Here is a 14769-nt window from a genome sequence, read left to right on the forward strand (position 1 = left end):
AAACAACAACTTGCACGATGATACTCAAATGAGAATTAACAATAGAATTAAAATAGTTTTTTTTAAACAAGCAACAAAGATAAATTTCACATACTCTTGCACATGTGTATATACGTACTATATACATTATATGTATATATGTATATATGTATGTCCTATGCAAGTGCGTATGTATGTAATTCGTATATTAATGAAGAATTTATTTCTCATTTTGTTTTATTTTATTTTATTTTTTTATTTTTTATTTTTTATTAGCGATTATGTGTTGGTTATTATATGAGTGTATATGTGTATGTGTATTTGTATGTGTATTTGCATTTTTTTTTGTTCACATAAGTATATATTTCACAGCGTATTTAATATTGGCGAAAATCCTTAATTAAATATACGTATATACATATATACGCATTCTCTCGGCACTTTGAATATTTAGCACGATGCGTGTACTCATCATTATCATTCATCATAATCATCATCATCATCATCATCATCATCATTATCATATAATTAGAAATGTATATGCATTTCTTTTATATTTCAATCATTTTTTGTTTTTTTTTTTTTTTTTTTTTATTATCTTCTTTTTCCTCATCTTTTTCTACTTTTAATTTTCTTTACTTTTACTTTTACTTTTTTTTTTTTTTTTTAAATCGTATTTTTATTATTTATTTTTGGATTCTGCTGCAAAAAAGGGGGTGGCTTATGAAATGCATATATGCACAGGGATATAATATATATATATGTATATATGAAGGAGCTTATCTTTTTAGTGTATGTACAACGTATTAACTTTACGATTAATTACAATTATCATGATAACAATAATAATTATAATAATCTCTATCTATCTATCTATATATATATATATATATATATATATATAGATCAGGTTACACATCTTTTCTTTTACTCGATGAATTTCTTTATTTTTATTTTTATTTTTAATTTTTAATTTTTAGTTTTTTGTTATTTGAAATCGTTGATAATTGTCATCTTTGTCTCTCTGTGTGTTTATTTTTCATAATTATTGATTATACGCAAATTTATGCGATAAATCCATTTCTGTTGTTTTTTTTTCTTTTATTTTTTTTTTTTAGGATTCACGTTGAAAAACGTGATATTATGAAAGGGGAACGAAGAGAGAGAGAGAGAGAGAGAAAGAGAGAAAAAGAGAGAAGGTGTAGAAAGGTAAACAAAGCTTAAATGTCTTTCACGTTTATTATTCCGAAGGTTGGAACACGATGGATTTAATTTTTTTTTGTTTTTTTTTGTTTTGTTTGAAATCAAGCTAACACGAAAATAGTGTGGATAACGGAAGCATCATTTTGTTTTTTACTTTTTGGTTTTAAAAAACATGGAAAATGAACGAATTCATTTTGAAAGAGAAGAGAGAGATTATTAGTGTTAAACGATTCCGTCTTCTCTTCTTTGTATTTTTTTTATTCTTTTTAATGTCTTCTTTTGAATTATTTTGTTGTTATCTTTCCCCCTTTCTCTTTCTCATGGTTGATCTTTCCAACGTAATATTTTTAACGTTTGTATCTCTCGTTCGTTCATTTGTTAGTTAAGTTTTGTTGTTTGTTAATTACGGAAAAGCTGTAAGGCATTATCGGATATGTCAGCTGAGTATATTTTCTTCATTTGTTTTTTTTTTTTTATTTTCATCAGTATTATATTATTACTATTATTATTATTATTATTAATATTATTATTATTGGATTGACAACTAAGTAATTGCGAATTTTTCAAGGAAAATGATTGATGAAATCTGCAATTACTTAGTTGTCAATCCAATAGTATTTATAATTATCATTATCATTATTATAATTAATATTATTAATATTATTATTTATTATTATTATTATTATTATTATTATTATTATTATTATTATTATTATTATTATTATTATTATTATTATTATTATTATTATTATTATTATTATTATTAGGGCCTGAGAAAGAGACTATTTTTTTTTTTTTTTAATAGTTTTACGAAACGTACCTCTTTCTTTCTTTCTTTCTTCAACCTCATTTGATTTATTTAGTTTTTTTGTTGTTGTCATTAATTTTGTTGAATTATGCGTGGACATATTTCGTAGGCAGCTTTAGAAAAATATATCCTCGGTGTGTATGTCTGTGTGTATGTTTTTAGCTAAACGTCACAACGTTGATTAGAAAAAGTACCCAAAATGTCGAGAAGAAAAAAATGTTTTTTCTTTTTTTTTCGTTAATAACGTTGAATAATAATTTTTTAAATCTTTCAATAATAATTTTTTAATTAAACAAAAATTAAATTTAAATTAAATTAATAATTAAATATTTAAAGTAAAAAAAAATTAATTTTATATACTACAAACAAAATAAAACAAAATAAAATAAAATAAGGTAAAATAAAAAATAAAAAAAAATAAAAAAATAAAAAAAAATAAAAAAAATAAAATAAAGTAAAATAAAATAAAATAAAGTAAAAAAAAGAAAATAAAAAAAAATAAAAGAAAGAAAATAAAATAAAATAAAATAAAATGAAATGAAATAAAATAAAATATACAATAAAAATGAGAAAATGAATTTAGGATAATTAGTGCGTATATGTATATGCATAAGTGAGGTGCATATGTATGTGTTCGTCAGGTTATAATATTATGCTTCTCTTCCATTTATTTTGTTGCATCTTTCTAATTATTTTTTTCTTTTTTACATTTCTCTCGTTACCCCTTTCCATATTTATTTCATTTTTTTTTCCTTAATTTTTGTCACCTTTTTCTTCTTCTTCTTCTTCTTCTTCTTTTTATCAATATAATCTTTTTGGTATTTTTGATAAGACCATGAAATATAATACGTAATTATTTCATTATATATCAGGAAAACGTAATCTTTCATTCTTTTTTTCTTCCTAATTTTTTTTCTTTTTTCATTCATAATTTATCTGTGAGTTTTTTTTTTCATATCTTTTTTTTTTTTTAATTCTTCGTTAGTTATCGTAATCAAACTTGTACCATACATCGATCATTTCGCTGACAAATTGTAGGCTACAGTTATTTGTGTGTTTATTTTTTTAATTTTTTTAATGTATTTCTTTTAAAATTTTCATTTGTTATCATTCATTATCATTTTGGCACATTTAGCAGATTTGTCCTTTGATTTATTAATTACACTCCTTTCTCTTCAATTTGTCTAACGTAATTACTAAATATTTTTTATACGTTGCCTAAATCCTTTTTCTTCTTCTTCTTCTTCTTCTTTTTTTATAATTTTTTTATCTGATTTTTTTTTTTTTTTAATTATTTTTTACGTTTTATATTCTATACATACACGAATAGTTTTGTTTCTTTTTTTTTTCTTGTCATTTTTATTTTTATTTTTGTGTAACATTTCTCTTCTTGTATTTTTTTTTTTTTATATTCATTGTAATAATTACTGTTTATTGTGTTGTTGTTGTTGTTGTTGTTGTTGTTGTCGCAATCGCGATACACATACACAAGCATGATGAAATACATACAAACATGGGAAGAAATTACCAACGATTGATAGTTGTTGTTGTTGTTGTTGTATATTTTTTAATTACACTGTCTTATATTTATTTGAATAAAGAAATAGGTAAAAAGAAAATTTCAAAATAGACCAAAAAAAAAAAAAAGAAGAAAATAAAAAATGAGTACAATCGTTAGCAATTTCTTCTGCATCGAAGAATCACACAGGCTTTTTCAGCTAAATACATACGTGTAATAATAATATACGGCTTCTAAATAACAGCTTTTGAAAATATCCTTTTTATCATATGTATATATACATATACATATATAATTTCTCTTTTTTCGTTTTTTTATTTTTTTTTGTTTTTCTTTTATTATTATTATTATTATTATTATTATTATTATTATTATTATTATTACTATTAATATTAATATTATTAACCCTTTGACTACTAAAGGCGTATATATCTGCTCTCGCAAATCCATCAGTATATACGAAAGGCGTATATATACGCTCTCACAAATCCATCACTATATACGAAAGGCGTATATATACGCTCTCACAAATTCATTAATAAATACGAAAGGTGTAAATATACGTCCTGTGTATTTTTTTTACTATAACACCTTTATTGCTGTATTACCGATTAAGTTAACACGGAATTTATTGTGATATGTAACATAGCAACTAAATATTGGCAATTATTTCAATGTCGTTTAGTTAATTACTTTTATTTATTTAAAATTCGTCGTCTATTTTAATTTTATTATCTTCATTATTCGTTCATTATCGTTATATTATTTTTATATAATTAGGGTTAAAATTATTCAAATATTCTGTTAAAGTTATTATACTCTGTGGTTACATTATAAATTTTGTATTTTTTTCCTGTTATATTTAAATTAACGATTATTATTGAAGGAATGCACAAAATAAATAAAGTAAATTAAAATAGTTTAAAAAAATTATAAAAAATTTCATATTTTAATTTTATTTGCCATTATTATCTGTTTTGGTCAGAGTAGTCAATGGAAAAACAGTCCCAGCGACTGACATGCGAAAATCGGCGCCGTTTATTATGAATGGATTGATTTGAGAGCGCGCCGCAGTCAAAGGGTTAATATTATTATTATTATTATTATTATTATTATTATTATTATTATTATTATAATATTCTTTTTCGGCCGTCACAGTACATGCGCATGAAACACATAGCGAGCGCGAACGCATTTTTATAGGTACAGTTTGCAATTCCACTACAATAATAATAATAATCATATAATATACATACATATGTATATATATATATATATTTTTTTTATTTTAATATATACATGTATATGCATATTTTGTTAATTCTCAACAATTCCCATAATAAGTCTGTATTCTTGTTTTTGTTGTTGTTTTTATAGTTGTTGTCGTAATTGATGTTGTATTTTTGCAATTGTTCTTATGGTTTTTTACGATAGCAATGATCTCATAGATTAGTAATCATTTAACCAGTTCACCTCGATTCTTCATAACATCGTTTTTCAACTCACTGATAACACATCTTTGTTGGCAATCTTAAATAACCTTATCTTCAACTTTGATAGAATTCTTCAACTCGTTAATAATAATTAATGAATTAATTAAATATTAAAAGTGAAATATATCGAAGCTTTGTAAGATAGCAAGATAGATCATCCTTTTTTTTTTTTTATATATGTTTTTGTACATACAATTTTTGTTATTCATAGTTTTAATTATTATTCATTTGTTAAAATAAAGTTTATTATACTTTTATACAAACAAAAAATCGTTTCAATGTGAAGTTTCTGTTTTTATTTGTTAGATCGATGTGTAATTTCTCAGTGTTTCGAAGGACGACACAAGGATCTCTATTTTATACATACACATAAAATATACATTACATGTATGAGTGTGTACACACACACACACACACATATATACAACACTTAAACTCTTTTTCTTTCTTTCTTTCTTTCTTTCTTTTTATTTTCATATTTTTTTCTCTTTACTTAGTCTAGTCGGCCATTCGCCTCGTTATCGACTTTCTAATATTAATATCCGCTTTACCAATGACGTAGAGTTATAATACGTTATAATACCTGTATAATGTACGTCCTTACAACGTCTCTACGACAGGTTATTTTTCTTTTTTTTTTTTTTGTTTACCAAAGACACGTTTACCGCTAGCTAATGTAAGCTCATCATCTTATTACATAAAACGTTCAAACATATTCCATCATATTATGTTTCCAAGGAAACTCACTTTTCTATTAATTATTAACTTAATTAGTAATGAATAGTTTTATTTATCATTTTTCATCAATTATTTTTATATATTTTATTTTATTTAACGCCAATTAATTATAATAATATATTGTAATATATACTAGAAGAAGATTGAACTTGTTACTTTTTTTTTAAAGATTATTTCAATTTTAATTAATAAAAAATCATTAATTAATATAATTATGTTAATATTAAGATTCTTATCTTTCATCAATTATTTTATATATTTTATATATATTTTTATTTTAACGCCAATTATAATTATAATAATATAATGTAATATATACTAGAAGGAAATTTACTTTTTAAATTTTCATTAAAAAGAAAATGAATAATATATATTATTATTTAAAGTATTTAACAATAAACAAAAGATAAATAAAATCTAGTAAAATTTTTAATTATTTAATATAATTATATTAATATTAAATTTTTTATCTTTCATCAATTATATTTTATATTTTATATTTTTTTACTTTAAAGCCACAGTTAATAATAATATAATATATACTAAAGATTATTTAAATTTTCATTAAAAAGAAAATAAATAATATATATTATTATTATTTAGAATATTTAACAATAACGATAGATAAGTAAAATCTAATAAAATTTGTAATTATTTAATATAATTATATTAATATTAAATTTCATATCTTTCATCAATTATATTTTATATTTTATATGTTTTTATTTTAAAGCCAGTTAATAATAATATAATATAATTTATACTAAAGTTTACTTAAATTTGCATTTAAAAAATGAATAATATATATTATTATTATTATTATTATTCACAATATTTTACAATAACGAAAGATAAATAAGTTCTAATAAAATTTGAAATAATAGAGACCTTTTTGTATCCTTCGTTAACATCAATCGAATTTCAACATTTTCAAAATTCTAATTTCATACTTGACAAATGATCAAAATGATCAAGATGATCAAGATGATCAAGATGATCTATCTCGCGATGATTAACAATTTATCGTTATGACGTAAATAAGTATAATATATATATAATATAATATATATATATATGTCTAACAGGAAAGAGTCCTCCTCTTCATCTTCTAATTAGTTTTGGCACAGTTCATGAGCATCTCCCTCCCTCTCTCTCTCTCTCTCTCTCTCTCTCTCTCTTTCTTTCTTTCTTTCATTCTTTCTTTCTCTGTTGAATAATTTTTATTTTTATTTTTTTAATCACAATCGATTCGATCCAAGATGTATATTTCATTTAATCATCAGAATACATATTGAATGTAGGATAGAATCGATCAGAAAACCATTACCTAATAAATTGTTGTAAGTTTGTTATTTGTTATAATTGTTGTAAAATTTATTTATAACCCGGATATATTATCGTCAAGATTTTTTCTTTTTTTTTTTTTTCCAGAGTTTCTATTTATCTTGTCAGGTTAAGAAAGCCTCGATTTAAAATTTAACAACAAGACAGTGTGTTTTAACCGGTACTTAGGTAACCTCAATTCGTAATTTTGTGTTGTTTTTGTTCTTCTTCTTCTTCACAAATGACTATAACAAATAATAAATATTTCTGAGTAAATACAAACTGGGCTTTTATGTTATAGTTGTAAAACTATTAGAAAATCATTGCACACCCCCCCCCTCCCCCCAACGCCGCCGCCGCCGCCGCTCCCCAGCTGATCACAGAAATTTCTCTTTCTATTTTCTTTCTTCTTTATAATCTTTGATTTTGTTTGTTTGTTTGTTTGTTTGTCTTGGATTGAAATGGTTCCCACCACCAGGGCCAGGTCGAGGAACGACCGATCGAAAATCTCGGTCACGAATTAGAGAATAAATCAGGTGTATTTGATGATAATAGATTTCAATCAAAATTAGATTTAGTATGTTGAGATCTTCTGTTGTCAATTGGATTCTCTTCTTTCCGGGCCGATTTTTCGATATCGTCGAAGTAAAAAATGGTTTTTTTTTTTACTACGGTGGTTCCGGCTCGGAGGTGGGGGACTCCTGCTACGCTTCCAGGAAGATCAATGCCGTTGGTTTAGGTTCGAGATTACTCTTCTTAGCTTCTACTACCAAAAATTCGATTTCATTTCTGTCACGTCTTGCGAATGATTCTGCTATTAATCTGGCTACCTCTTGATGATGTAATCCTGTGTTTCATTATAAAAGAATTATATTTGTTGTTTCTTTTACTTGTTATGTATTATAAATTAGAGATAAATAAATAAATAAATAGTAGTTCGTTTACCGTCTACTTTGTGACCGTCGACCTCGAGAATTAGTTGACCGACTTCCAGACCACCAGCTTCGTAAGCAGCTCCGTTATCCTACGGTTTTGTGTTCAAATTATTTTTATATTTTTTATTAAATTATATTATAAATATAATAATAATAATAATAATAATAATAATAATAATAATAATAATAATAATAATTCTAAATATAATAATAATAATTTTATATATTATAATATTTTAAATTACTATAAATAATTAAAATTAAATTATATTATAAATATAATAATAATAAATATGACAATAATAATTTTATATAATATTTATAAAATATTATATTATATTTATATAAATAAAATAAAAATAAAATATATAGTAAATAAAATATAATAAAAAAATATATATATATATATATAATTTATTATATAATATATATTTATTTTATATAATATATATATATATATATATATATATATATATATATATATATATATATATATATATATATATATTATATAATATATTTTATTATATTTATTTTATATTATTTTATATTATATAATATATTTATATTATATAATAAATTATATATTATATTATATATATATATAAATAAAAATAAATATAAAGTATATTTTTATACAGATATAATATAATAATTATAAAATAATTATTAAAATTGTTTAATTTAATATTTTGTATTATTTAATAATATATATATCAATTAATTATAAATTATAAAATAGAAAAAATAACTATTGATTTCATCTTTTATAATTAAATAATACAAAATCTCATAGGCCTCCTCTCTATAAAAATAATTGCTGGAACAAAGTATAAGATATAAAAGAATGAAATAATAAATACTAACGTGAATATTAATGATCCTCGGTAAGGGATGTTTAGTATTAGCACCACCCTCAATTGCAATGCCCAAAATAGATTTAGTTTTTTTCACAGTGATCCTAAGATTTCCTTGATGATCTGGTACAACCAATGCACCATCTTCGTCTCTTCTATCAGACATCTCGTTTCTGGTTAATCTTTGAGCACTGTGATGTCTCCTAGGTGGTCCACCTGGTCCTCCACTTCCGGTAATCGAACCACCACCGGAACCACCCTCCTCGAGTAATTGTGCATCTTGCATATCGAAGCTTCGCGATAATTTGTGCGCCAGTTCCTGAAACGTTTACAACTCGTATCGCATGCTATAATTATTTGTTTATTTATTTTTTCTATTTTTTGTTTTATTTTTTTAACTTTTTTTTTTAAACATTCTCCCGACTCACACGTCTTCCTACGATAACGACGATTTATTTATTTATTTATTTATTTATTTATTTATTTATTTAATAATAATTATTATTTCATTTGAATTGTAAAGTAATCGTTTTGAATCGTCATTTTCGTTTACGAAGTCGCGTGGTCGATTTATTATTTGTCGATTTTATAAATAAAAAAAAAATACACGAAAAGAACGATGAGAGCACACAATAGCTATTTAAATCAACAGAAAAAAAAAATAAATAAAATAATGCATTTATGCTGGCGTAATTCATATGCGCTATAGTCGTCGAAGAATATTCCCGAATGAGAGAGAGGTGGGTTTACATGCTCGAAACAATTTTTATTTTATTTTTTTTATTTTTTTATTTAGTTATTTATTATTTTTTTTTTTTTTCAAATTCTATTCAATAAAATACAAAGATTCTCCCGCATCCGGGACATCTTTCGGCAACGATGCGTGGATATTATTATTATTTTTTCCAGTACCTCTATATGCAAGTTATATATATATATCTATATAATAATTAATTATATATAAATATATAATATAATATATATATATATATATATATAATAATTATATAGATATAAATATAAATATATATATATCGATATAGATCGCAAGAGTATATCAAAAAATTAAATCATGCTTGCTGATAGGCTGCTAGCAATTGGGTGTTGGTGCTCGGAGAAAGAGTGGTGGTGGTGGTGGTTAGTGGTAGTGGTGGTGGTGGTGGTGGTGGTGGTGTCGCGTTATAATTCTTTCCCTTATTTTTATTTAACTATCATAAACTTTATTGTAATAACAATTTTACCGAAATTTATATATAATTTATATTTAATGTTTTATTATATAATATATAATATAATAAATATTAAATATTAAATATATATATATTTAATGTTTTATTTTATTTTTTTTATTATTATTGTTTTTTAAAAGTAAACGAAAACAGATAACCATAAGCGTAACGAAGAGATCGTATCGAGAAGCTATATTTAAAAATAATATAATATATACATATATATATATATATATATATATATATATATATATTTATGTTACATATACATACACGTACGCGAAACGATCCCATTTTCGCGCTCTCGCGAAAGGTGAAAGTGTTTTTTGCCTACGCACTCGCGCATATACACTCACGCAAATTATTATAGTGATTTTCTTCTTATTTCGCGTTTTTCTTTATTCTTTTTTCTTTTTTTCTTTTTTTTCTTTTTTTTTTCCCACATCGCTTTTACCTTCGATTCTAATATATCTCTTAAATATAAATCTACATTTCTAATTTTCTAAAATAAATAGAAAAATAATTATACACACACACGAATAATCTTGACCGATAAATAAATTCTAGAAATAAATTACTAATATCTGTTTTCTTTCTTTATTTGTGATTTTAGAAAATATTACTTGTAATGTCTAAATATCTATGGAAACTTAGGGAGAATGAATGTCATCTAATTTCTATCTAATTTATTATTTTCTAAATTTTCTAATCTAAATAAATATATACCACCTTGAACAAATATACTAATTTTACTCTAATTTCTAATACTAATTTTTTATACTATTTATCTACTTTTCATTAAAACTACACACATTTCTAACTATTTCTAACGATTATCTATCATTTAATTGTTCAGATTGGTTTTTTTCTTTTTTTTTTCTAATTTCCTATCATCTTTTTTTTCGATGTGAGTAAAGTGATCGTGCATGCCAAGACATCTATGTACATATACATATATGTTTAGATATATATGTATATAAAAAATTAAAATAATCATAATAAACATAATGAAAAAATCGTAATAATTAATAATAATAATAATAATAATAAAATAATAATAATAATAATAATAATAATAATAATAATCACGAAGATAATGATTGTAATATGAACGATTAAATATTGGTACTTATAAAAACATAATAAAAAAAATAAAAAAAAAAATAATAATAATAATAATAATAATAATAATAATAATAATGATAATCGTGCTTGAATATACGAGTAGTAATAGTAATTGAAAAACCGAATAATAAAAGTAGCATGGGTGCAATAAACACATTCAAGTAAAAAACACGTACACACCTAACGCTAACGTTCGACTAAATATTTTCTAAGAGCAGAAAAACAAATCGATTTTGGTGATAAATAGATAATAGAAAGAAAGAGTGATAGATAGATAGATAGATAGAGTAACAGAGAGAGAGAGAGAGAGAGAGAGAGAGAGAAAAATATCTAAAAATGAAAAAAGGAGAAAAAATTCATGCCAAAGTAAGACAGGTGTCATAGTTCGCGATCGTTCCCGATATGAATTTTCAATTCGCGTTCACTCTCGTGTTCTCGTTTTCATTTTCACGCACCCGTAACAAATATAATAATATACGATATAAAATATAAGTACAGTTAATTTGTTGTTGTTTTTTTTCTTTTCTTTTTTTTTTTATTATTATTATTATTTTCTTTTTTCATTGAGAGAAAACGCGTGCACGAGCCGGACCGGATCCCGATTTCGATTTCGTTTTTTCTTTTTCTTTTTCTTTTTTTTTTCTCACGTACGATCTCTTTGGAAACTTCGGATGCCTCTCGTGTTAGTTATAATAGGATATTTTTAATATTTAATTTATTACTCAATTAGAAAGTATATTTGTATTAATTAATCAAGGATTAAATTTTTTCACAAATTTGTCATCCGTCATTTCACTTTCATAAACAATTTTTATTAATGCACTGATATATTTTTTTAATTTTCTTTAGTTTTCAATTTCTTTTTTTTCTATTATAAAATAATACTCACGATTAACTATAATCATAATCATAATAATAATAATAATAATAATAATAATAATAATATTTAAAATAATAAGAAATAATAATAACGACACTTAATATAATTCAACAAAATATATATATATAGTTGTTAAAATAAATAAATATTAATTAAATAAACGATCGATAGTCAATCATCTCGAGAAATATTGAAATATTATTTGTCAATTGGAAATACGAATATGGTGAACGTCTTTTGCGATTAAAAATAAAATAATAATAATAATAATAAATAAAAAAAAAAACTAAATAATAATCGAACGAACGAACGAGTTCTTTTTTCCCGTGTACATCATATTTAACGAAAACAAAAATATTATATATATGTATGTATATAATATAAATATACCGTGCGTGTGATACTTGTGAGATATTTTGTAAATTTTTTTTTTTTTTTTAATATTTTTTTTGTTAAATAATATATATATATATATGTGTGTGTATATATATATCGTTGGCACTTGGTTTTGTTTAATTGAAAACTTACGAGGGGCCTGGCGCCCCAGTACCAGGATTTCACACGCTGCGTCAGCCCACCAAGCAAATGGGACCTCCAACCACCGAAACCTCCACCACCTCCACCATCCGAGTTCCTCTCTTCCCTTCCTTCTTCCTCATCCTCCTCCAAATCGCGTTCCCTTTCTCCTCCACCTCCTTCCCTTCCACCTCCTCCTCCTCCTCCTCCTCCACGCCTCCCATTACCGATCATCTCAGCGTCGCTATCATCGCATCCTCCGTCGCTTTCCTGTTTTTGCGACGAAGGATCAAAACAAATGGAACACACACAACACACTCCCAACTAATAATCTTACGATTTAACTTTATTTAAACCTATCAGGTCATTTGTTTTTCTATTATTTATTTATTTATTTATTTATTTATTTTATTATTTAATTAAGTATACGAATTCAAATGGTCTCATTGGTCAACTCGATGCAACGAAATGATTTATTTTGCTTTTGTTTTTTTAAACCTTTTGACTATTACGAACGCATATATGTGCATTTTATGATTAACGTGCATTAATAATAAAATAATTGCATTATTATTATATAATATAATTATATTATATTAAAATAATGCATTAATGAGGAGAGTTGGTGGACCTGAAACTCTTTCTAAGTTGAATACTTGTTTTATAAATCGATGATTAGGATGGAAGAAGAATACTTTTTGTTAACTCAACACTATTATTTTCATTTTTATTTAATCCTTTGACTACTAAGGACAAATTATGCATTTGATAATTAATATGCAATATTAATAAAATAATGCATTAATTTATATATGCATTGATGAGAGTTAGTGTCTCTCAAACTCTTTCTAGGTTTAGGTTGATTATTTATTTTATAAATTGATGAGAGGATTGAAGAAGAATTTTTGTTTATTTAACCGAACACTCTTTCAATTTCGACTCTTCGAGTTTAATCAATTATTTGTATTTTTATATTTTTTATTTTAAATAATTTTCAATGAAAACAAATGTTTTGTGATAATTTTCTATAGAAAAATGATTTATATATTAATGAACGAAGTGTTATACGAAAAATCAATAATGATAAAGACAACCAAAAAATGATTGAAATCATTAGAAAAATGAACAACAATTATTAAAAAAAAAAAAATAGATAAATTATAATGATATAAAAAATACTATTAATAATACATAAATGTATATACACTTTGATATTATGTACTAGTATAGTAAACACGCGAAGTATTTTTCACGTGCATTTTAGTCGAAGCAATGAAACGACGTGGCTCGGTGCACCTCAATAATTGACCCACTTTGCGAAATCATAAAACGGTGACCGCAACCCCCACCTTCGTTCCGGTCCTTCCAGGTAAATAACGGAACGAGTAGACGCATTGAAACTTTCTCCGATGGTGACCCCATAATAACATCTACCAGCTCATTGTTCGTTCTTTTATTTATCACGTTCGATTGATCGATAATACGAGATTGATCAGATTTTTGTTTCAACAAATTATGATTAGTATAATTATCTTTATTTTCCAACAAAATTGTATTAACAACAACAACAACAACAACAAAATATTGACAAATTATCGATCACGTGTGTTAAAATATTATTCATTTGACTTATAGTTATATATATATATATATATATATATATTAGGTCTACCGGAAAATTCTGTCCATTTTAATAATAAAGTAAAATAATAAATTATTCATAATTTGAACAATTAATTAATTTAATTATTTTGTAAACTCTTGCCAATATGGCGGCAATTTGTATATTCTATTTTAAGAAATGGGACCTTAACCCTACCCCTATTGACAAAATTTTCCGATTGACCTTATATATATATTAATAAATTTATAATATTTATTAATAAATATTATAAATATTTAATATTTATAAATATTAAATATTTAATAATATTTATAAATACTTTATATATATATATATATATTTATATATATAAAATATATATATATATATAAAGTATTTATAAATATTCGTGGAATATTTGATAAAACAAAATTCACGATCAGAGATATTGAATTTGTCACTAAAAAAAAAATATATATATATATATATATATATATATATATATATATATATATATATATCTACCTATATTCGATTAATATAAGTTGAACGCGTAGGTGT

The 14769-nt window shown here is 23.7% G+C and overlaps 1 protein-coding gene across 13 annotated transcripts in view; it reads right to left on the reverse strand.

The window, feature by feature from the left end:
* Window positions 1–541: 541 nt before the first annotated feature.
* Window positions 542–14769, reverse strand: part of dysc (whirlin protein dyschronic) — a 99951-nt gene continuing 85723 nt past the window's right edge. For 11 of the 13 annotated variants that reach the window (XM_089170567.1, XM_089170566.1, XM_089170565.1 and 8 more), the window contains 4 exons: window positions 12618–12875; window positions 8866–9174; window positions 8009–8087; window positions 542–7910 (listed from right to left, as the gene is read on the reverse strand). In XM_089170567.1, coding sequence (XP_089026693.1) covers window positions 7768–7910; window positions 8009–8087; window positions 8866–9174; window positions 12618–12875 — 789 coding nt within the window. In that variant the 3' untranslated portion in view covers window positions 542–7767. The remainder of the gene's footprint in view (window positions 7911–8008; window positions 8088–8865; window positions 9175–12617; window positions 12876–14769) is intronic. The other 2 variants (XM_089170569.1, XM_089170570.1) reach the window with 1 other exon arrangement.

Source organism: Polistes dominula, unplaced genomic scaffold, assembly GCF_049000335.1.
Source record: "Polistes dominula isolate Pdom_NZ unplaced genomic scaffold, Pdom_raw_medaka contig_79, whole genome shotgun sequence".
NCBI classification, from domain to species: Eukaryota; Metazoa; Arthropoda; class Insecta; order Hymenoptera; family Vespidae; genus Polistes; species Polistes dominula.